Source organism: Dinoponera quadriceps, unplaced genomic scaffold, assembly GCF_001313825.1.
Source record: "Dinoponera quadriceps isolate SergipeBrazil2010 unplaced genomic scaffold, ASM131382v1 scaffold4681, whole genome shotgun sequence".
Lineage (NCBI taxonomy): Eukaryota > Metazoa > Arthropoda > Insecta > Hymenoptera > Formicidae > Dinoponera > Dinoponera quadriceps.
The window spans coordinates 643530-668624 of record NW_014561157.1 but is presented as its reverse complement, the minus strand read 5'-3'; the positions used below and the strand labels follow the sequence as shown (position 1 = coordinate 668624).

The following is a 25095-nucleotide window of genomic DNA, read 5'->3' as shown; positions in this document are numbered from 1 at the left end:
TCCAAGTCGAAGTCGCGCGAACGACGCGAAGTCGAATTTACCGTTGAAGTCACGCCGCTCTCTGACACGCGATTAATCCATCGAACGTAGCCCATTTGTATTCTCGAGTGAAAATGGGTTCGCCGAGAGTGATAAAAACGGCGAAATTACTCTCGGCGAAATTACTCGCGTGGAATTCCCAGTATCCGCTTAATGGTTTCACGCAAAAATGTGCTCCTGCGCGTTTTGCGTGCGGCGCTCTTTTGCATTTGATGAGATCAGCGATCGCATTCATTTGTCGTCCGGTAAGATTATTTTGGAGAATACCTTGGCGATCGATCGATCCTGCAGCCCGACAGCTTGATGTACGAATGAATATTTTTCGTTCGTCCGCCCGAGCGAGCGTGCGCGCACTATAAAACCATGCGTAAACTTGTTGTCGGGTCGCACTATTTGGCAGTATGGCGTAGAGCCCGAGATGAAATTTCACTATGTATCACGTAGGAGGGTGAGGGATCGGTGGAAGGGAAAGAGAGAGAGAGAGAGAGGGAGAGAGGTGCTGGCCAGACGACGATCGATCGTATCTCGCGGAGACGGAGAGTGGACGTAGAACGACGAGTAATATGGTTATTAAATTGCCGGGGTCATTAACCCGAATGTTGTAATCGCATTGAGCTACGCGGGAAACGAACATGAAAAAGAGGGCGAAAAGAAAGGCATTATTCGATGCAGAATGGTCATTACTCGTCGTCGTACAGATCTCAAAGCTTCCGTACAGAGGTACGTAACACTTGTGCGTTAAAACAGTTGAGAGTTCTTCGCATATCGCCGTACCGCGGTATACTATCTCTCATTATTATTACTATTTACATAATTACTCAAGCGGCGTACGCGCGCCCCGTTATTATAGACGGTGTTGATTCAATGCGACTGTAATTTGAATCTTTTATGAATAAATGTGTAATATGTTTGTACATGTATATGTGGAGATTAAAGTAATTCAAGAGAATGAGGGAGAGAGAAAGAGAGAGAGAGAGAGAAACGGACGGATGTTACAGAGGCGGATGCATCGCCACCAGCGTCTAGCTGTCTAGAATATTACTTGGCTAAACTAATAAAAACGTGGAAATGCTAATGACTTTCATCAGGCTCCGTCGGAACAAGCCTCGCTAAAACTTTTTAACGGCGCTTTAAAACGCGGCACGCATGCTCTCGCTATAATCCTCGCGCCTACCGGCGCTTCACGCACCGTGTGCGTAATGAAACGCGAAGGGACGGCGGTGGTGGGACGTCTCTGATGAATATAAGTTCAGGTACATCGACAGTGAAGGATTATCTAAATATTATTCTTTATCCTTTCCGCGCTACCCTTTATTTCCCTCCTCTTTCTCTCTCTCTCTCTCTCTCTCTCTCTTTGTCTCTTTCGGCTTCTCCTAACCGTTGGCCGCGTGGATTTTAAAAAGAATTTCAACAAGTCTCATGCCTTTTTTTACACGCCAACTAATTGGAGCAATACTCTGCTTTTCTCTTTTGTACCGCGCTGCCGGTGCTAATTAATTTACATTTCATATCGCATACTCTATTCAACGAATATAACCGTGTACATTTGTATACGTTGGTTTACTATTATTTCTATTTGTGCATGTTTCCGATGATTATATCTATCGGTACAATATCGATCGATCGTCCGAGAACAATTCAGCCCCTGAGATGGCTCATAAATGACAATAGTTTCGCTACTGCCCTCTTACTTTTGCCTTCGTACGTTGCTGCGTCCGTCACCCTCGACAAGGTCGCCATTCTTGGTCTTATGTCCTTCTGACAGACCATTACCCTCGCTCGACAGGGCAACTAAAGCCAGAATCGATCGTCGTCGCGTCGGCAGCAGTCGATCACGAAGGAAATCAAAACCTCGTGCCGCTGCAATTCGATGACACTTCGCGCCGATTGGCTTCCCGTGAGTCGTTTTCGAGCGCGATTCTACCGAGAATATCCCATCGACTCGTCGTCGTCGTCGTAGTCGTCGTAAATGACCCCGGCGCATTATTATGTTATCTTCAATCGTGTCGGCGCGATGATCCTCGCTCGTCCCCTTTTTTACTTTCCCCAACTGCGAAGATTGTCTCAAAGGAGTTTCACGTAAGGTAAATATAATTTTCCTCCGCGTCTCTCTTCCTTTCTCTCCCTTTTCTTCCCGCTCTATCTCTCTCTCTCTTTCTCTCTCTCCCTGTTTTTCCCCGGCTCACACTTACCTCGAGCCGCCACCCCTCGCGGCGGAGGCTTCGCGCATTCCGGGAAGGGTGATCGCGACGAGCAGCCGGACGGATGAAGTCAGACTCGAACGATTTAACATTGTTTTAACATCGATACCACGGCCGCGGGAATCCGCTTACCCGCCGGAACTGTAAACCGTATCAATTCAATTTCATGCGAACTCTTTCGAGAACATTCATTCGTCGCTTCGATACTCGACGTTTATCTTGGCCGTCGATGCTACCCGCGTTCCCCCGCTGGGAGATATCGACGTTCCCGTTCCACGATCAATGTAAAGCAGCGCGAATGTGTCGCGTAATAGAGGGAGGTCCGCGGAAACTAATGCCACGCGCAAATTCACGCGTCCCTACGTCTATCTCTCGGACATTTACTTCGCGATTAAACCCGATAGCAGTAAGTACGTTCTACGATATTCTACGATATTCAAATACAGCTTTTATAATTTACAAAAATTATATGTTAAATATACATATTATAATGTAAAAATATCGTTATTACGTTATATAATGCTTTCATTAAACCATGTCATATAATATTAATATGATATCTCTGTGTAAATGGATAAAATCTGATAACATTACGTTGGGTGATAAAGGAAGTGCAGATAATATGGAATAGCCGGGTGATATGGATTTCTAGCCCGTTAAGTGTCGCAACTTGGCGGAAAGCAGCAGAATTATTAGCTGTTGAATCTCTAACTTAACCCAATCTACAAAGCGGCAGTTTAGTACGAGATCGTGTTTACATTATCAGCTGATTCTTATAAATATTGCAAATTATACTCGACTGTTTCTTCCTTTCAGAATGTTAAAGAAGCATATAGGTGACGTTGTTTAAAGACGTAAACAGATAAAACTAATACAATGTTGTATACAATCCCAGATTTGTAAAATATATTCAATCTTATCTTATTTTGTATTCTCACAATAGTCAAAATGTGAAGATAAGAACAAATATGTACAAATGTATGTGCTTATGCTGCTCCAATATTATTCGTATCACGATGTCAGGGAAAATATCTCATCTAATAGCATTAATCATAATCAAGCGTTAATAATAGCGTTAATAATAGCGTTAATAATCGATCATAATCATTAATCATAATCAAGAACGTGCATACATCATTTGTGTACACGTGATGCACATCTTGTTGTGCTCACGTGATATTAATTATATAATAATCTCTAAAACGGTATTAAGTTAAAGTCACAGTATGACATTATATTGTGATAAAACGTGATTATCACGCATTTCTATCTGGATTTATACATTATAATATTATAACAGAAATGATAAAAATATAATTTTTATAATGGATTATATTATAATAAATATATAATATAACAATTATTATATAAACTATTCGATTATTAATATCTAACGAAATATGAGAAAAATTACTTTTTCTGCAAAATAAACGATGTATTCCATTTTACATGGTCTATTCCATATTATCTTTCTAAAATCTGTCTTCAAAAAAATTTATATAACATTAAATTTACTATAGATTAATGAAATCCAGAGAGAAAAAGAGTAAGAGAGAGAGAGAGAGAGAGAGAGAAACACGTTATGAAAGACACTTGACGTTAGTGAGAGACAAATTTCAGTTATCTTTAATAATTTTCGATTTATCGTAAAAAAACCTTAGGGTATTCCACGATACCCGCGCTTCCTCTACCAAAAATATCGCGAACACTATTGATGACGTGTAGTTCACAAGTTTTCCCAATGGCGAAACCATACATTCAACCGAGTTCACAGGTTACGCGTTGTAATCGCGCACAGATCGGACGCAGTCTTGGCTTCTTAATTCTTTTAGCAAACACGCCGCGCGCCGATGCATAGCCTGTCTCCAGTGTCCTGCGTCCGCAGTTTCTCTTCTTATTAACACACGTGCGCACGCGGATGCTTTGATTTATACCCTCCCAAGGGGGAAAGAGTGAAAGGGAGAGAAAGGGAGACTGCTCTCTCGAGCAGTCAGGTGAACGGTGTCTACGCTCGATTGGATTTAACGTCGTTTCGCCGACACCGACGCGCCGATCGGCGAGTAAATCCGCGACGCTCGAAGGGACAGCGAAACTCTCCCTCTCTCTCTTTTACTCTCTTTTTTTTTTTCAGTTGCGCTTTACGGCGCCAGCCAAAAGGCCGTGAAGGGTTTCTCGCCCCGAGACCGTTTGATCTGCTACAACGGATAATTCGCCCCGCCGACACGTTTCACGTGGCGCGACGCACGCTTTGTCGCCGCCGCATGAGCGGCCTTTTTATATGACGTCGGGCGTCGGACGATTCAACGTTTCGCGGCGTGCGAAACGGACGGAGGAGAGCGAGAATACAAAGGAAGACCCGACGCGAATGCGGAAGAAAGCGACGCGAAAAACGGGCGAATTTAACCCTACCGCGTGCGACGCTCGGCGCGGCTCCGCGCAGCGGGATTAAAACGACCTTCGCGTACACGCGCTCTCGGCTTCCTGTCGCATTAACGGCCAAAATTCGCGCTTCGCGAGGATTTCTCGCGCTCACTTGCGCTCGACTTGTTGACGAATCCGGAAAGAATTGCGCGCTTCCGCTTTTCTACGTGGAGATAAGGTTTGGGGAAAAGTTACCGTCGTACTTCTCTTACGCCCGTTTAAGGTTTCAGTTGGTATGTCAAACTATTTTCTTAGGAATCCTTTTGAATTTCAGCCGCACGTTGACGGAAATACTACCTGTGTCTAATATTACATAACGTTATGTCTGTAAGGTTAGAAAACGACAGAACCATTCGGAAACTGAAATATCCGCAAATAATATTGACACCGTTTATACGTATTCCTTGAGATTAATTCTATTTTTAATTTCCTTTATTTTAATTTCTTCTAAACCACATTTAGGATTTTAATAAAACTATTGTGATATTAAGGACTAATATAGAGACATTACGCAAAAGTTTCAGAAACATTGACCGTCTTATTGAAAATTTTGTTTGAAAATGTCAACGTAGGAAATTAACAATTTATATAATATAAATAACACTTGCGATAAATAATAATAAATTATAAATAATTGTAATACCTGCATATATATTTATGCACATATTTAAATATTTATGTATCACTTTCTATTATGTATGCATCTCTGTTAGCTCAATCGACATATAAATGCGGCATTAAAAGGGAAACGAAAAAATAAAGAATATGTTCGTGTTTACAATAAAATAGCGAATTTTTATGGGATTTAGCGCGCGCGAAAGTTCACACGTGGAAATTTTCACGCACGAGATAGTAAATGTCTTTCGGCGCATTTTTCACTCGATAACTTCGCTAACAGCGCGGTCCTCCTCGGCCAATTTACGTTCGTCACGCGAGTTTGTCTCGTTGCGCCAGATAACTTGGCTCGTCGGTAAGACGAACATTCCGTTTAGTGGAAACCACATTGGCGAGATAACACACGTTCGTAACACACGTTCCATATGCTGCCACGTGCTCCTTTCGAACGCGCAAGAAACGCAGCTCCAGTCCGGCATGTCTGGTTGCCTTGTTAAGCCACTTCGCCACCCGCGACAAAGTTACCGTCGTTTCCGCAGAGCGTACCTACATACCATATAAGCTTGCAGGACACATTCGGCGATAATGAAGAACGATCGTGGCGATGTATCAACCGCGATTACGGTCTTATATCTGACGCGCGAAAACGGATGAGACAAGGTGATCCACTTATTCCGCGAGTAGGCGCGAGACTGAGTGAAATCGCGCGTCACCCGCGCTTTGTTCTCTAACGTTAAATTCCTCTCTTCGTACGATTAAGTCTAGCTCAAGTTACGTTACTCGCACGGGTCGAGACCTGTTGAGGGCAGCGTCTGTATTTGCAAGACAAAAGATTCGGCTTAGGACCGCCGCACTGAGGAAAATATCCGATCATATCTGGTCGGATAATCCAATTAAAAAATAACAAACGGATATGTCCGATCAAGTCGTGCCTTTATCCGCGATGAAAGTTACAACGGATATACAAAAGACGACTAATTTTCCGATTAGGTTTCGGTCGGTAACTTCATCGGATATTTTATCGGATAAAGATATCCTTTACTTGATCGGATAATAAAAATAACAATCGGATCCGTCATTTAATCGGTTTATCCGATGGAAATTTTTCTCAGCGCAGATATTATGAGCGAGCAAAATCTTGATCTCGAAACTTTGGTATAATTCGACATTTGACGACGAAGTTCAAAGGTTCAAAGTCTATGCGAAGGTTCAAAATATCGAAGCTGTTAGATAGAACTAATTTTGGAGAGTGCGGCAAAATGCTGTGCAATCAGGAAGTATTAGTTACAAGTATCTTCAGTTCAATTCTCAAATTTGAACTTGTCTAGTTTCGAACAAAGTGAATGAAGAAAGCATAAATAGCAAGCAACAAATCTCACTAATTTTATTTGAAAATAAATGCAAATTTTGCCATGACAGCATAACGGAATAAAAAAAAATTACATTTTTTAGGACAGTTTTTTAAATACTATTTACTGTGCCTACGAAACGAACACATGTATTTTCCAGTTTCTAAAGTTTCGAATATTCAAACCATCGAATATTCAATATCATAAACTTCCGAATGTTCGAATGTTCACACTTCAAAATTTCCTTATTCGAATATAACGAATCGAAAGTTCAGAAATCCGAAGCTTCGAATATAATGTCCTAGCTCTATCAAGAACTGTTGGGAAATTATAATGCTTTCGACCGTAACGTTTTCCCGCAGATCTTTAATATAATCGAAATTGCACACGGATTAAGTACCGCATACTTACTGATTGCGAAATGAAGGAAATTTCTTTCGCCGGAAGCACCGAATAGTTTAAGACGCTGCTAATGCAGCCGCGGTATGAGAACTTGCAAATGATCTGTTTAATACGATTCCCTGCGCATCCTGCAAGCAACGTTTTGCATTTTATTATGGCGGCAGTTGCGTCTTATTATAATAAATCATCAAGTCATCGTAAAAAGCCGAGTTAATCGTCTAAGTGCAACTGCTACGGGCGCGCGTAGCAGCCGGGGAGATGAATCATTTTAGAGATTATTCTGTAAAATTCCGAGGATTCTTGCACCGGCAAGATAGGTGTGCTAATTCGTTTCTACATTACGCGTCTTCCTTCGAGAACTCGTTGTGTTAACGGCGCGCGCACGTGCCGGCTCACTGAACAATCCATCCCGGAAAGAGAAAAATTTCCATCCGCGTATCCTCGCGCGAAAGGTAACAATAACAGTCTGCATAATTCGCGATGAAACACTTCGTGCAAACAAATTCCGCAGATGAATTAGCCAACGCTGCAATCGGCGTCGCGCGCGCGCGCGCATCTGAGCATCGAGATTGCGCAAGAAACTTTAATCATTCTACGTACGTAATTATCTTGGCGCAAAGGAGCAAGTACTTGAAGTAATTATCGCGTGCTTTATATAGCTGAATCTATCGTGAGAATTGCGTCGTTGTCACAAGAAATGCACAATAACGCGTAGCGCGTACCCGCGCTCGCAATTTACCGTGCGCGTCGTGACGCGATAACCGCAATTGAATTTCCGCAATTGATAAAGCCCGGGTAATCTTCTATATAATTCAGCATATATATATTTTTTTTTTATCACACTGTTGTGTGCTAAAATTGCAACGATACTTTCCGAAAATACGCGCGGCGCAAAATACGGGCGTTGCGGATTGTCCGGCTTGTTTGTGCGGTATTTATGCGAAAATTAACAATGAGCGGCTTTAACGAAAACACGAATTCCAAATTGATTTTAAACGCGGCGGCGGTATCGCGAGGAGGAGGAGATATTAATATCGCCGGACGCGCACTGTAGGAAAAATATTTTTACGCGGTATATAGGTCGCGAAATAACCTTTTCATAAGCTCGCTTTTATGCACACTAGTCGCGGGCGCGGCCGTACAATTTAATAATACGTCCTTGAAAAAGCGTGTAATTTTTTAGTTTCGCGAAGCAGCGCCATTAGCAAAAAACGTTCCGCCACATGCCGAAGCGCCGCGTATTCAATCCGCCGTGCTCTTTCTGAAGAATCTTTTGCTTCCACCGCCGAACCCCGTTTCCCCGCCCGCCCGCTCCATTTCAAACATGGAACTTTTGCGGCGCGCTCGCCGAGCGGTGCAACGAGAGAGAGAGAGAGAGAGAGGGCGGAGTTCGAGCGCGACTGACAAAAGCGCCGAACGAAATCAGAGAAAGACGTCGACGCTCGCGGGCGAAAATCCGTTAAGTAAGAATCTGACCGGTGTCGTCAAGTTGAGGGGGTTTAGCGCCAGCTAGCCTCCGCTTTCCATTGTACCTGGATCTTCCCGTCTCTCCTGCGGACCTACCCCAGCCTTGTACAGAGCTCGATTTTACAATGAAGGCTAAAAATGTGCAATAAATGAAAATACGAGCTCCGTGCTGCGCTCCGAATGCCGGAGAGTGTACGACCTCGGGGGTGCGGGTATAAAGCCGTATTTTCATTTATTATACATTTTTCCGCTCCCAATTTCAAACCCCGGCTCTGTATAGAGCTGGGTACTTTCGCAAGGAAGACTCCGAGGATAATTCGACGAGCGGATATCGTTTATCCGAGGTAAAATACGGGAAAGCGCGGGTAGGAACGGAAAGCGTAGTCCAACGGCACGCTGAATCCCAACTTGACAACACCGGTCGGAACATCGATAAGTAGACGTCGCGTGTGCGCCGCGGTTAATTGCCGTCCGCTTATCCATTACCTGAGCGTCGTGCACAGCAAGGTCACAGGAACGATTCCTCCGGTCGCGCTCCGGCCGGACAGATAGACGGGACGGGCGCGAAATAACACGGCGCGCGCGTTAACACACCGTCTCTCCTCGCACACATTCGCACGGACACTCGCACGCGCCGGATTATCGATTGCCGAAGATCGCCGCGCGCGACGGCCAAAGCGGTCGCCATTACCGGGATTGCGGGCGTCGCATTAGGTAAGATCCAGCCTGTACACATTCTCATTCGGATAATGCACCGCTAAGTGGATGCCCCGTGTGTGTTGCGACTCGTAGCCTATCAATCTTGATCTCGGCTTATACGCGCGGTGCAGAAACGCACACCGTCGATGAGAGACATCGGTGTGCGCTCTCTCTCTCTCTCTCTCTCTTCGTCGCAGTACGTACGTGTGTCTATGCGTCTTTGTACGTATGTATATGTTACGTATCGCACGTATACTCGCGAATTCGTACGGTGTGTGCGTGTGTGCGCGCGCGCCTCGTGTGTGCACACGAGACGGAGCACTGACACGCGATACACGCGCGCGTGCCGCTAATGCACACGCTTGGATTGAACGTACACCCCGACAGGTACCAGAAGAGGGGGGGGGGAGGGTACGTACGCATATATATCAGTAGATATGTAGACATAGAACAGCACAACAGGGTCAAGTCATCCTGATGGCTCATAAGATCAGGTACACGGAATGTATGGGGTCAATGGATACACTCGCACCTACAGCCTCGGCCAGCCACTCGCTCTCACCTCTCTCGCAGTCCCCCCTTATCGCGTTCATCGCAATTAAACGCTAATGCGCGCGATTATGTATCCGGAAGCGCGAAAGCGCGAGCCGTATGACGCGCGCTCTTTATTTCCCCTCCCCCTCCTTCATCCCCGGCCTGCCTTCCCTTTATCGCACTTGTTCCGTGTCCAGGCGTGGTTTAATTCACAAACCGGCCCGGGCAATCGCCTCTAATTACATCGGAGACATCGAAATACTGCAGGAATTATCGCACGATTTCCCCCTCGCTCTCGTTACTTCTCGCCCTGCACTCCGCGCATTGCGTTCTATGAGATATTTGCGAAGCGTCAGCTATTACGAAGTTAGCTCTCCCGAAAAAGTTTACTTCCCCGCTCATTGCTCGTTATCCGTTCGTTCGCGGTAAGTCGACCGTCCGAACACGTCCTCGGCGAACAGCGCCTCCCGGCGTTATAAGGAACGGAATCCTGAGATCGATGCTACCCACGCGCACTTTTATCGTCACCCCCCCCCCCGCGCATCGTGAATCGTCAAATCGCCGTTCTTGTTCGCGGCATCAAATTGGTCGCATTCAAGCCTGCGCGCGTGCATCTCGACACACACACACACACACACACGAACAACCTAATGCGTCACACAAGGGAGTATCGGCGGATAAACAGTTATATGCGCACGTAGGCGCAAATGCATTTGCACATAACTGTAAGTATACGTATGCATGAGGAATACACACGTACCGTTCCGTTCGGGAACAACGCCGACAGGCGTGCATGCGAGGCATGCCGTCTGACGTATACGTCCTGCCAATGTTCCGCGGTACACCGAAGCTGACGAGCCATCATCGACGTGGCCGGGGATGGTCATACGGCGGGATAGTTCGAGAGTTTACGACGAGGACCGGACGTTTTAGGGAATGCTACATTTTTCTCCCCCCTCCCCCTTTCCATTCCGTTTATCGAGCGTGAGCGAATATGCGGGGAGAGAGATCGACCGGCAGACTTTGTAGGCCGTTTTATCATCTTAGGATAGGACGTCGTCTCCTCGATCTTCCACGCGAACGAATAATCTCGACGGACCCCTCGCCATCTTATCTCCCGACCAATTGAATACCCGAGAGCCTGAAATTTGTATTATTCAATCAGTGTGCACACACAGGCTCGCTTTAGTATTTTATAACAATAATGTATTTTTACTCGCCGGTAATCGCGGCACCCGCGCATGCAACACGCTTGCGCTTTCAACGCGCGAAATTACACGGTCGGTTCGTTTAATCAAGTGCAACGGTTCAACGCTTGATTACTTTCGTTTATATTTAGGGGAACACCTGTGTGAAAGGTGTAAATGGAAGGAAGTAATGGAGGAGTGCGGTTGAAAAAGTCGCAAATTTATTGAGTGACTGTACATTTGGTTCTTCCATACGTGCGTTAGCAATGCAAATGGTGAGGTAATATTTGGCAAGGTGCAACGGTAGGGTGGTGTTCATCAGTATTAGACTTCGGGGGAGGATCAGCGAGGGAGGTCGGCGAATTCACGTTGCAAATGTGTTTTTAATGAGAACTTAACTTGTCCGTATCGAACATACGAATCTCGTCGTACGCGATATCGTTACTAAACGATTCTCTTTGCGGTTAGAGCTTTACGATCAAACAAGTCCAATGGGCCCCCCCCCCCTCTCTTCGTGTCGTCTTTCTCTCTTCTTCTCCCTCTCTCTCTCTCTCTCTCTCTCTCCCTCTCTCTTTCTCTCTTCCTAAATTTTCACAAGCTCAAAGTGCAATTTAACGGCATTATCGATGCTGCGCTTTAAACATTAAAAAATAAAACTACGTGTACGCATCGCTCTTATTATTTAACATACATTGATTTATTCAGAAGGAACATTTTATTTTTCGCTATAATCTCCGTGACGCTACATTATTGTCTACGAACTAAAATTCGTTGTCGTTATCCTAATAATTACTTGACAATCGATACTGATAATATGAAAATGTTACGTGATTTATTGTCACTACTTAACGTTATTGGGACTCGTAATTGCATGTGTCTTACAATTATTGTTACGTTTATATTTACATAATGTTCTGATTCGAGTATCGAGTATGTTCTGACTCGAGTATCGTGACATAATTCGCGAGATTTCGTTGTGATATTTTCTATAAACGCACGATCAGATCGCACGAGCGGTGGTCTCGTCTCAAATGAGCGCCGTAAAAATGGACCTGGCGATCTTTGGATTATTCATAATGCTCGTCTACCTTTTTACGTCGCAGAAAGTAACTTCTTATTCTGCAATTGCAATTGTATCTGTTCCAAGGTTTTGCCTTCGGTCTCCGGCACAAATAGGTAAATTAATACCCATATAAGAAACGTTATCGCGGTGAATGTCCATAATGGCACGAACGTGCCGTATACCTCTTGCGAGACCTACAAACAATACAAATAACCCTGCCGTTATAATATTATTCTGCACACGAACATACATGGCACGATGTTTATTGGTGGGAGAAAAAGAATGAGGAGTCTGCTTTCACAGAATTATTCAATATTATGTTTTAAACGTGCAATATTTGCTTATCCTACGTCCCATGTATATTAAAAACAGGAAAATGTCGAAGAGCCGGAAAAAATTGCAACGATAAAGAAATATTTTATAAGTATTTTTATACGAATGTCTTGATTAGTAACAAAATAATCTTATCATGAAAATAACATCATAAATTATTGTAATAATATACATATTGAATACATAACATTTATTTTGTTTGAAGGCTCAAACATTTGGGATTTTAATTGTATCAATTTTTTTTTTAATTTATGGTAAAATTCTAATTAATTTATAAAATGTTCTCAAAGCAACGGAAGTATCATTTAGTAGCATGTGTTTTTGATTTTATTCGAAACTTGTTATAACAGATAATATATAAAATATAGAGTGAAACAGATTTTTTAGGATAAATATGAAACTATATTATTTGACTTATTAAGAATGATAGATGCGATTGTTATAAATTGGGACTCTGTCGCTAATTGGGACATACACCTTATCATGCGTGAATTCAAACGGGATCGCTACTGCAGACTCACTCGTCGGTTAAAAACTACTATTTCCACGTTATTGCCAATAACGTAATTTGTATTTTCGCGTTATCGTGCCGTGCTTTCCAACGCTATCACGCGCCAGAATCTTTTAGCTCGTCCGAGTTACTAAACGGTGGTGTATCATGCCGTATAACACCATTACGAAATGAAATCTTTTCGGCCGAACCCCTTAAAGCGATCGTTACTTCCGATAACCCGTTNACGTTACCTGATAAAACTTCACAACGGCTATGCTGCTCAAGGCGTAGTAGAGAGCGCTGAACATCGCGGCGGGTACTTTGGCCTCGTAGACGAAGATCTCGCCGATATACGCGAGCGGTATCGGATTAAGGCCGAGTCCGAAGCCGAGCACGTAAATCACCACGAAGACCGTGGGCACCCACTTGAATCGGGAGACGTCGTGGTCGCCTGACTGCAGCTGGAAGAAAATGGCTATCGTCGCCAACGATAGCACGCAAATCGGCGCGGCGATCAGCAGCAGCATTCTCTTGCCGGTGAACCGCACCAGCATCACACAGATGCAGCCGGACACGACGATGGCGATGCCGGTCAGAATGATGCTGGTATTGGTCGAGATCTCGAAACCGGCCTCGTTGAAGATGTACGACTGATACACGAGTATGGGCGCCGCGCCCGTCAACGATAAGCCGCTCAGCACTATCATGGCGATTCGAAAGGCTCTCCTGTTCTGCGCCTTGGTGAAGGCATGCTTGAACATCTCGCCGAGGTTCGTCTTGCTGCACTTGTCCTCGATCGCCACAATTCGTTTGACCTCTTCGAATTCCTCCTCGACGTTCTCCTTACCCAGGGTCCACCGGAGGATCCTCTCCGCGGGTATGAGCTTGTTCTTCCGCGTGAGGAACACCGAGCTCTCGGGCAGCCACGCGAATGCCAGTAGAAACAGCAGCGGCGCGCACATGCCTATCATCGCCATCGTGTAGCGGCTGATCCACAGGCCGATCGTGTAGATGAGCAGAATCCCGACGTTGATCAAAACGGCCGTTAGAGTACCTGAGGGTTTCCTCGTGATTCGTTTAGTCTCGATTCGTCAGAAACGGTCTCGCTGTCTCGTGAGTAAGGAATACGCTCATCCGAGTGCAGTGCAAGAACGATTACGAAATACGTGATAATTAACTCCAGCTATCTACATTTCCGGTCGATAAGTCGCTCGACTTTATCGCCTTGTCATGTTTACTCGAATTAATATTTTCAAACTTTTCATGTGGAAATATTGAGTCTAAATAAAATGTCTGCGATATTAGGTCAAGAAAATAATTTATCTTTAACTATTACTGATACTAGTTGGATTTAACTAGAGGCAGATGTCGAATATGGATTTTGTTGCTCTTTCTGAAATCCGGATATCCGTAACATTCGGTCGGACAAAGTCAGTTTACAAGTCCGTAGATAAATATTCGAATACGGATATGTGCAAATAACGGATATCTGCGGATAACGGATAATCCATAGATAATGAATATACATAAGCATATGTTTAAATATGTATGAGAATACATATTTAAATATTTATATACATATATATGATGTACGTATATTTGAATACATTAGTTATCCTAACGTGATATCGCGGTTTCGAATAAGTCTATGAGCGTTATTTGAACCGCTACTGTTGTTACTAACGGTGTTTGTTTCGCCTTGATTATTACTCGGAAACAAATTGTATAAAGCACAAAAATCCAAGCGATTACTTTTATAAAAGTTATTTTTCTTGAGCAAAAATGCTTCATTGTAAGCTGTAACATTCGTTATCCGCAGATATCCGCTATCTGTGGATATCCGTAATTCGAGAATATTCGGATAATAATATAGTATCCGATTACCGAAGTCGGAAACGGATTTCAAATTTCCGGAATCCAAAAATCCAGATTATCGGATATTCACGTAGGCAGATTCTTCTACGTCTAATTTAAACTAAACTTATTGTAAGAAAAAGATATTTTCGGAAAAAAATTCTCTAATGGTTTTGCAAATGCGATTTAAAGAAAAATAATGTTCATAACAAATGTTAATTTTGAACGCTCGCGTGAAATTAAAACAAATATACACAATATTATAACCGTGTGTATTATTTATTTTTTCACTTTTCTTGTATTAATGCTTTATTTATACATTAGTTGAGCTAATAGAGGTGCACACATAATAGAAAGCAGTATATAAATATTTAAATATATGCATATATACATATACCGCGGATATTACTATAAATTATAAATATCCTCTATAAGTATATTTTTGAAATTAAATATAACCAATAATTCTGAAATTTGCGTATAATGTCTTTATATTAATCCATTTTCTGTATCAATATTGCAGTGATTTTAATGAAAAATCTCCATTAAAAACTTAAATGTGATTTTTAAAAAAAGTCAAAAATAAAAGTTAAAAATAGATCATTAACCTCGAGGAAGACGTATCAAAAGTGATCTCCTTTGCGAATATCTCAGCTTCCGAATAGTCGATCGTTTTCTAACTTTACAGGCGCGTATAGATCGCATTTCCATCAAAATGCGGCTGAATTAAAAAAGATTCCGAAGAAAATCGTTTTACGGACCAACTACTTTAACGCGAATCACTGAAATCGTCACGTACTCAAAAACAAGCAGACGCGTTCCCGGATATCTTTTAAAGAGATACAAATCAAAGGTGCGGCGGAATATATAAAAATTTAACAGAGGTGATCGACGGTCGGGTAAAAATACCTTAATACAACACCGAGTGAAAGAAGAGGGGCGAGATCGAATCGAGCACTGCACTGGCTGAGACGAGGTATTCGAGACAGCTGACGTGTCTGCTAACGGTTGTACCTAGAGGACCTCTGGTCCGTTTGCTGCTGATCTCGCCGAGATACATCGGCATCACGGCGTAGGTTACGCCGCATCCTATTCCCGCCAACACTCGTCCGGCAAATATGTAATGTGTAGACGTGGCCAGTCCGATGAAGAGCCAAGAGGCGACCTTCGGTATCGTGGTGACCAACAGAGTGCCCTTACGACCGATGCTGTTCATCAATACGAACGGTATCAACGACCCGATGGCGACGCCCACGTACATAAGATTCACCATCCAAGCGACCTCGTCGCTTGTCGCGCTTAATGGATCCTCGTCGTTGAACTTGGGTATGGTCGGCGTGCTCCATCCCTCGTGGAAGCCGCAGTCGATGACCATGAGACTGCCTGGGAAGCGATCGCGCGTCAGACTCGTTCGCGGGTAGAGAATCTCCTATACTTCCGGATGCCGGGGTACTTACATATGAGCCCGATCAGCGTTTGCCGCAATATGCCGCGGTCCATTGTGCGTCCCGGTGATGCTCTTCCCGAGCTTACGTTAACGTTCGATCGCACGCGACGAGAACCGCTGAAACGGTTAAACGGCGGGAGAAACGTTCGCTTTTACGGGAGCAACACGTGCACGGAGAACGCACACGACGCGGGCGAATAACGTTTCATGTTCTCGCACGACGGCCGCCGACGTTCTCACTCACTCGCGTTCGTTTGGTGCACTTCCAACTGTATCGATCGCGCGTCACCTATTGCAAAAATGCATATTGCGAGCGGGACATTTGCCAAATGACGTCACAGATTACGAGAGAAATTCGCACGTCAACGAAATCAGTGGGAATTACCGAGTATGCGTTTTCAATGGGGCGCGCGCGCCTTCGCGCGGCTCCGTGCGCGCGGAACAAAGTCTGATCTCCGGTCGCCCGATAACGCTCGTCTTAGAATATTATCAGTGCAGCGGCCGAAGATCAGACTTTCCGGCGTGAACGCGAACTTTCCGGGGTCGCGCGAAGCCGGCTGATTGAAGATGCGAAATTCCATCTTCGCTAATTGTTTCGCGAGTGCGCGGCGAGGCTGATCCTTCTAATCTGGCAACACGGCCGACCTCCGAGCCAAACGGAGATAACGGAGATAAAGCCAACAAGGGCACTAACTAGATTCCGCGCCACATATCTCCCGGCCGAGGGTGCGATACGGTCACACGTGTAAACGGCTACGTCTGCACGCACGACCACCGTCCGCGGTCGCACGGAGAGAACACTCGCTCTTGCTTTGTGGCACGCGATGCGATGCCTCCCAAAGCGACAGTTTATGGCTCGACGTACAATGCGCCCACTATTAGGAGACGGCCACCGAACCGGACGCGTTCCTTAACATGAATTTATCGCCATGAAATTTATACACTTTGACAACTCACGCTGTCCGAAGCACGGGACGCTCCGCTCGAGCGGCCGCGCACCCGTGACCGGTCCAGTTAAGGTATGTTAATGCGACAGTGCAACTTCTCCGTCGAGATCCCCGTTCTCGTACGCATATACCGACTTCTGGGTGTTAAAATAACAAGCGATTGCGCAGGCGCCGTTAGTTCCGCGCGAGTTTTGAGAAATGTATTAGGTAAGATTATAATTTGGAAAAGTTTGGAAAAAAATCACACTTGCGAAGTCATACGTGAACTGATTTTAATATCGTGCGGGGGAAAGAGGAATGAACTGGACGAGAAAAGTTGATTAGTTTGATGCCCGTGATGAAACTGAAATTCAGTTACCAGATCTAGTTTTTAACTGTGGGAGCTAAAAATCAAGCATAGAAACGAAAGCGAGAAAAGAGATTAGCTAAATTAACTCAAATTTAATTGTATTATGTGAACAGCTAAGTTTTACCTATAGGAAATAGTTTTTAGCTATAGGAACCACTTCTTTTTTTCGTGCGTTATCCTAAATCATAATTACGGAAGATGTTAGAAAAAAAAAGATTCGGGACTTACGAAGTGAACGTGTAACGCGCTAAATTGAGTAAGACTCTTTAACGGATACAGATGGAAAAATTAATATTGTTGGAACTATAAGCAGCTCTCGATTCTGATTACGCAAGCGACATGTTTCAAGTCATTTATTGATATTATGAACTCATGATGTAATACTTCCACGTGACTTATCGGTGAAGAATGTCCTAAGTCTTTAAGAAATTTTCTCATGTTATGAAACGTGAAAATAAAAAGAAGAACATGTAAACATCCTCTCGAGAATAATACTTTATTCCCACGCAGCGTGTGACAAACGGAAATAAACAGCCAGAGTTACTGAAGTAAAAATTTACTTAATTTCGTCAATGTTAAATTTTTAATCTGTGACTATAAAAAGATCTAGTTGTTAATTATTAATTATGATCATATTTTATATTTGCGTTATCTCATGTATCTCTGTAATTTCAAAGAGGAGACTATGTTGGTTAATTGGCAAAATTACGCTGTAAAAGATAATTTCCAAACGTTGAAAATATCATTTTAAGAATATCGTTAATTGTTCTATCATCACAAATGATATTACGCTAACTTGACAACTTTAAACAGCTTTCATTTAAAAACTACCGTTCGAACGGAATTTTTGACAGAAAAAGTTGATTAGTTTAATACCAAGAATCCTTTGATGCACCCTACATGCAGTTATTCTAGGACACCCTGTATTTGCACATAATTATTAGGAATAATTACTACCGTTGTAAAAGTTCGTGTTCGCAAATGTGTTAAATGCATTAAAATGTTTTCAGGCGACAAAGTGATATCATCAGCGACAGATTATTGATCGCTTCCGGTGGAAACAAAAGGTGACATACCAAAAACCATTTTCACAGCGCTAAAGTGGACTTGCAATTACGACAGGAAGTGCTAATTATAGTGTGCTAAAATTACGCGTTTCCTTTGACTTTCGAAGACATCGCGTTTTATGAAATAATTCATCCCCCTCTTTCACAGCACACGTCGGAGAAAACAGGCTCATTAGAGAAAACAACAACGCGATTGAACGCACAACATTGCGCAATACGCAAGCGGCGCGTAACAACGATAATTACGAAGATTTGTTGCTACAATAACACGCGAACCGTAACTTTGCTATAACTCAAATTATGTAATGCTCATTCCTTTTCCTTTTCGCTCTCATAAAACTATTCGGCCATGCAGTCCGGTTTAGAGCGGATAGCTATCTCCATGCAAGAATAAAAAATTGATACTATCTTATCGCGAAATTGCATTTGCAGTCGGAGAATAATCTGCCGAATGTTTCACTTAATCTTACCGCTCAATAGCGTGCACAATTTCCTCTTAGCTTATGTTACCACTGATTACGCAGCTAATAGAAAATTCTGTACGCTCAAGTGATCAGTTGAACACCCATTGATTCAATCAATTTGCTTGCCGCGATGACTGTAAAAAGTCGAGTCGTTGCGGCTTATACCGCGACGTCTCCCGTCGTTCAGCCACTTACTGAGGTGCGAGAAGAAAGGCTCGCAATTATTACGGTAAGGTCGTCACGTCCGGAGGTGCACGATATTTCATACTGTGCGATCGATAAGTGTTAATTACTACGTCCCGGATCGAGGAGATCAATCGTGGATTCCCGGACTGACATGCAATCATTTTCACCGTCACTGTTATTGCCTGCCGATGCTTAAGGGATTATAGGCGTTTAGAAACTTTGAAAAAAATCGATTTTTTATACGTGACATTTCCTTAAAGTATCATCTTAAGAAAAATTTCCCGAAGTTTCAAGCAAATCCGATGAAAATTCGTGGAGATACAGGCTTTTATGTAAAAACACCTGTGAAGCGTATTGGACATGTGCAAAAATGGGCAACCGTCTTTGTGTAAAAAGAAGTCAGTGTCAGTGGCCATCGACTATAAAAAAAAAAGAGATTTTTGCTCGGCAGTAAGGATAAATTTACTGCTAAAATGATCGATAAGTTCACTGTTAATTATAAGTTAGCGATAAGGCTATATACTGGATAATTGACTCAACTGAAAAGATATACGACGCGATATAGGCGACATACAATCACTACAGCTTAACCAGAGAGTAAGATAATTTGGTTATGCCAACTAAATTTTACTGCTACAATTTTTGCTGTAACAGTAAAATTATTTTTTTCGCGTAACAAATATTTTTGTTGTTCCCATAGTAACTAACAAGTTGCTGGACCAGCGATATTACTTTTTTCCGTGTATATATATATGTGTATATATTCAGAGTTAACTAGAAAAAAACTAAAAACTAAAAGAGAAAAGTGCAAATACTACGCGGTAAAAAATTGTGTTAAAAACGATTCACTGAAATTTTGTGTTATTTTAACACGGAGAATATATTAAAATTGCGTAAATATATGTTAAAAAGTACAATATATTATAAACAATTAACACATTCTTCATATTAAATAACACCGAATTTCAATGAGGTTTTACAACCAAAAATTTTTACTCTATATAGAATTGTGTGAATATAATAGTATTTTTTTTTAATATCGAAGAGAAAAAATTCCATATAAAAAATTCCATATAAAGTTAAGCGAATTCGTCGTATCAAATCGAAATCATCATTCCTCTTTTCTACTCGACAGTTCGTGCGACTACAACTATGACATGTTCGCCGCTTTCTATACGTATTGATACTTCACGCCTTCTATGAATACGCGAAGTTGCTTTTAATCATCGTGACGTTATAACGTTCGTAATAAATTATTTTTACATAAGAACTAACCGAGACCGCTAACATGCGACACGTTCGTCGACCGGTTAATTGACAGTTATGTAAGAGTTGTTACACGCACACGCGTGTTTCGTCGCTATCACATCGTTACACCTGATTTACCAATGACATCCCATTATCACGCGAGGGTTTAATTCCCCTTGATCAGCGAGTTGTTACTTAATCGTGGCAGCCGGCTACATGCAATGCGGAATTACTCGATAATGTCGCTGATTGATGTATCGAGAACTCGGATGCGGGCGACAGCCGTATTTTTCACGGCTGTTAAAATCAGGGGAATCACGCCGGAGGAACCGGTACCGTCACTCTCTCGCCTTTACACTTCCGCGTCTGATTCCTCAGCGAAAATCCTCTTAAGGTCATTTGATTCTACAATGCAGATTCCGCTAAGCTTGATTCTCTGGCGACCGGTATTTATGATAATCTCGGCTGATGGCCGGATTAACGCGCTTGGCATACGTTTGCATATTAATAGCGTAAACATTATCAACTCCTCGGCGCAACACCTCTTTCGAAGACGTAATTTCGGGATCAAAAAACTTCATCTTAGTCTCGCAGAGATCAAAAATCGCGTTCACTCCTCGCTTCGCGAAAATAGTTGGCATTCCATTCCGATTCTGCCTGACGTCGGAATCGCCAAACGCCGCACAATGTCATCCGACGACTCGTGCTTTACCACCGGCCGTTGGGGGCAAACTCCTTCACAATAATACTTCCGAGCGATTCCGCGTCAGCTCCCGCTTTATCACCCGGTAGGCTCGAAACGCGACGAAAGTGCGAACTCGTGTAAAATAATTGTATCGGCGGTTACATTCACCTTGGCGAAGCACGACCTGTCACTGCGACGAGAGTTGAGAACGAGATGCCGGATTCGCGAGGCGCGCCGACGACAACGAAGACAACGACGACGACGATGCCGCTGTCATTCTGAAAGACGCCGGAAAGGAAACTGAGCTTGACTCTGATACGCCGGCACGTCACCGTGATTTTAATCGGATCCCCTCCCGCTCTGACCGAACAGAGCGACAACGTAACCGCTAATTACTTTCGCGCGCTGTTTCTCGCGAGCTGCGCGCGGCGCGCGAGGTCTTTGTCGCGCGGCATTTTTTCATTCCATTCTATTCCATTTCATCGGCTAACCGCCTTTTCGTGCCAGGAGCGCGAAACGCGCACAGCGCCGCCGCATGTCACGTGTCACGTGTTTTGAAAATTGCTCTATTCGACGGCTAGTGATTTTTTTTTCCACTCTCCCGTGCGAGCGTGCGTGCGTGACGGTACGGCCGAGTGTCGAATGACAGGAATACCCGGGGAAACTGATACACTCGCTATTAATTCGCTGTTACTGGCCGCGCGCGCGTCGGGGTTTAACTTGCGGATGAGAAGGCAATTACACGGCTGACGCGACGTTCTCGCTTACGTGGCGGACGTTCGCCGCACGACAATCGGGCGCGAGCGATTCGCGAATCATGTTTATTTAATATACCGCCCGGGAGCGGGCCGGGAATATAAATCGCGAATTTTTATTCCGAGCCGTCTCGACCCGCTCTCGCTATCTCGCTGTGATTTTTGCCGTTACGTCTAAGGAGATCGTAAGAAGGACGGATATACTGTCCGCGCGCGGAATTACAAAATTGCCGGCGGGTAGGCAAAAATTGCCCGCTCGCTGGATTTCGACCTCGAGTGGTGGTAAAAACGACGCGCGCGCGGACCTCGCTCGGGAAAAAGTTGCGCTCCGCGAGTCCTTGCGCGCGACCAGGGAACTCCCTGCTCGCTCGCTCTCTCGCGGTATCGATTAGCGCGAGTAACATTGAAACGCCGATCATTTTTAACGCGCGCCCGGTTTCTTACCGCCGTTTGCCGATTTTTTGCCCGCGGATGAAAATATTTCAGACGCGGCGCACACCTGTTCGAAACCAGCGGCTAATACACCCGTGATATACAGATCGGCGATATTCGCAGCGCCGACGAGGGGGGAGGCAAACCTAATAGAACGTAATCCGTTAAACTTTCTCTCGATCATTCTCGCGCAATCGGTTCTACCTCGATGCGAACGGCGCGACCGACCGACCGATCTGACCGATGGCGATCCATTTCATCGGAGCAATGCCGCTGCAATCGAGGAAACATCTGACGTGTCTTAACGTCTGCAACTGCGTCCCGATTATTCCTCCTTTTGCTTTGCTCTTTGTTCACGGTCGGGGTGGTATTAATAATTAGAATGGCCGGCTCTTGATCAAACAATTACGGGATATCGAAGTTAAGAATCGAAACACGGTCAAAAAAGTCGGGACTTTTAATGAAAAGCAAGTAAATTAGGTGGGCGAATGAAATGTGTACTCATTATTATGTCAAGATCAAATAATCAACTGAACATAGTTTTCTGTTGCGTTTTAATATGAACAATCAGTTTATATGTAAAAACAGGGTAATAAAATTCGTGAGATAAAATCAAAGAATAATCAATGGAACATATAATACATGGAAAAAAATGTCCAACAGCGGCGTAATTAAAGTAGATCTTCTCAATTAATGGCAAATATCATTAAAACTACTCTGTTTTGTATTTACTCTAATTACACGTGCTGCTGGGAATTCTATTGATTCAATAGCATTTCTTTCCGTGTAATTTTCTGTATTATGTTTTATTATAAATATTTATTATGACTAAAATTAGACTGATATTCTTGACATAAAATTCAAGGTGGCAAAGACTTTTGATCTGACACCTGTTAGCGGCGCTCATAGTTTAAGTTGGTTAATGAATTTTAATATAATTTATTATTAATGTAAGATGCCTAGATGCGTACTTAACTATGGATAATCGTGTTGTTTCTCTGAATACGAATGTTTAACCTTTAAACATCAAATACTTGTATATATTGAATATACGTACATATATTCTATGTTAAAAGTTTGAATATTTGTATTTAAAGACCGAAACAACAAGAATGTCCAGGGCTAGGTATGTGTTCAAGCATTGATACTTTTATATTTTATATTACTTATTTTTTGTCAAGAGATCGGGACAAATGCTTAGGGTTCCGTTAAAACCCCAAGAAATTTTCTACTCTCTAATGAGAGCCGAAAATCAGGATATCTCGCGAAAATCGGGCCGGTTGGTCACTTTAGTGATAATATCGCGATTCTCGTGACGCGTACACTGTAAATCCAAGTGTGTTATTGTTACACGCATAAACCTCTCAAAATGACATATTTGACTAAAGCTATTTTCACACGTTTTCCGCCAATTTAGCTTGCGTCATTTAAAACGTTTAATCGTGTTAAATTAACGCGTTAAATTACGACGTGTTAAGTTATAATAATTAATATATCCAATCGTGTTAAAATGTCCAAACATGATTTGAAACGGCAAGACATGTGTAAAAAATATATATGAAAAGAATTTTAATTAAAGGATTTGCTGCGCATACGCGTGTGGCTCAACTGTTTACGTGGTAGCCGCGCCGTTGCATATAATGTTCTCCCACATGTTAATTGCCCGGCCTTGAGTCACAGTGGATATCCAATTAGATGCTTTAATAAGTTTCTTTATTGCCAAGATCAAGGTCTATTTCCTCCGGAAGCTATAATCTTCACGTTAGAACGAGAATCGCAATTATTATTAAAATATGCTGGCCAGCTACATAAATTTTATATGCCGGGTATCTGTGAAACTCGCTTTATATGCTACAATAACAGGAAACTAATGCATATTTCAACAAGTTTTTCCTCGAATTTACGTATACGCGGGACTTGGGGCTTTAAAATTCATCGCTAATCTCCCACCGGCAATCGCACAACTGGATAGTTCTATTTTTAGGGATGACTGCGATTATCGCTATGATTTCAATGGGTAATTTCAGTCTTTTCGCGGCTACAGACGCCAGGTAAACACACCTCTTCGCGAATCGTACGAACGGCGTTATTTATCACAGGGGCGCGCCGAAACTCACGGGAATTACGTCGAATCCAGTTCCCCGATTAACGCAGCGGGTGTGCGGCATGTAACGAAACTGATGCGCCATTCGTGCGCGAATGCGCGCGCGAGCGCGCTCGCTGAACGGATCGAGGAAACTTTATGCGGACATTTCTTTCGTTACATCCCGCGCAATTATCATTCCCGACATGGCTTGTTGTTACGCTAATGAGATACGTCTCGTCGTCAACTCGGATATTGTATTATCCGCGGCACATCATGCCGGGGAAGGCGCGCGCGGCACGAAGTAGTAACAAAGAATTCGCCGTGAAATCCAAATGATCTCCGAATGCTCATCATCTCGCTCCTTCCCCCGCGCTCGCTTTAATCGAGAAACGGCATGGTTAAACTACGTCAGATAGCGGCGACGGGAAGAGACGGGACGGGACCAGGCGGGAGACGAAGCGTAGCGAAGTACGGCGAGGGAGGAAGGAAGGAAGGAAAGAGGTCGTTCGGTGCGCGCGGAGACAGCACGATAGTCCCTAAAGTATATTTGCATTTGCATTCGGTAATTAAACTCCCTCCGTTTCCACGATACTAGGACTCCCTCCAGCTCGTTCTTATCGGAGTTTGTCGAAGAAGAGCAATTGGTCGGCTTGAGGAATTCCAAATGGCTTTCACGTGCCCGCGAGGCACGTGACCAAGTTATAACGGCCGGAAGTCGGCGAGATACAAAACTGTCTAGCGATCCGCGGTGATTAATCGTTTCGTTTAGTCA

At 43.5% G+C, this 25095-nt stretch overlaps 2 protein-coding genes across 4 annotated transcripts in view; both read right to left on the bottom strand.

Moving 5' to 3' along the window:
* The window catches only part of LOC106750923 (glutamate receptor 1), a 276339-nt gene that overhangs the window by 53232 nt on the left and 198012 nt on the right, over positions 1-25095 (bottom strand). The gene's annotated exons all lie outside the window — the stretch shown is intronic.
* Positions 11119-21336, bottom strand: LOC106750924 (facilitated trehalose transporter Tret1-like). 2 transcript variants are annotated; one of them, XM_014631573.1, is made up of 5 exons: positions 21219-21336; positions 16115-16393; positions 15672-16040; positions 13055-13857; positions 11119-12171 (listed from the first exon to the last, which is right to left on the bottom strand). In XM_014631573.1, the coding sequence occupies exons 2-5, from the start codon at positions 16155-16157 to the stop codon at positions 12007-12009; spliced, it is 1380 nt and encodes a 459-aa protein (XP_014487059.1). In that variant the 5' UTR covers positions 16158-16393; positions 21219-21336; the 3' UTR covers positions 11119-12006. The 2 variants fall into 2 exon arrangements, with proteins under 2 accessions (XP_014487059.1, XP_014487060.1); XM_014631574.1 differs by lacking the exon at positions 21219-21336 and having other exon boundaries at positions 16115-17419.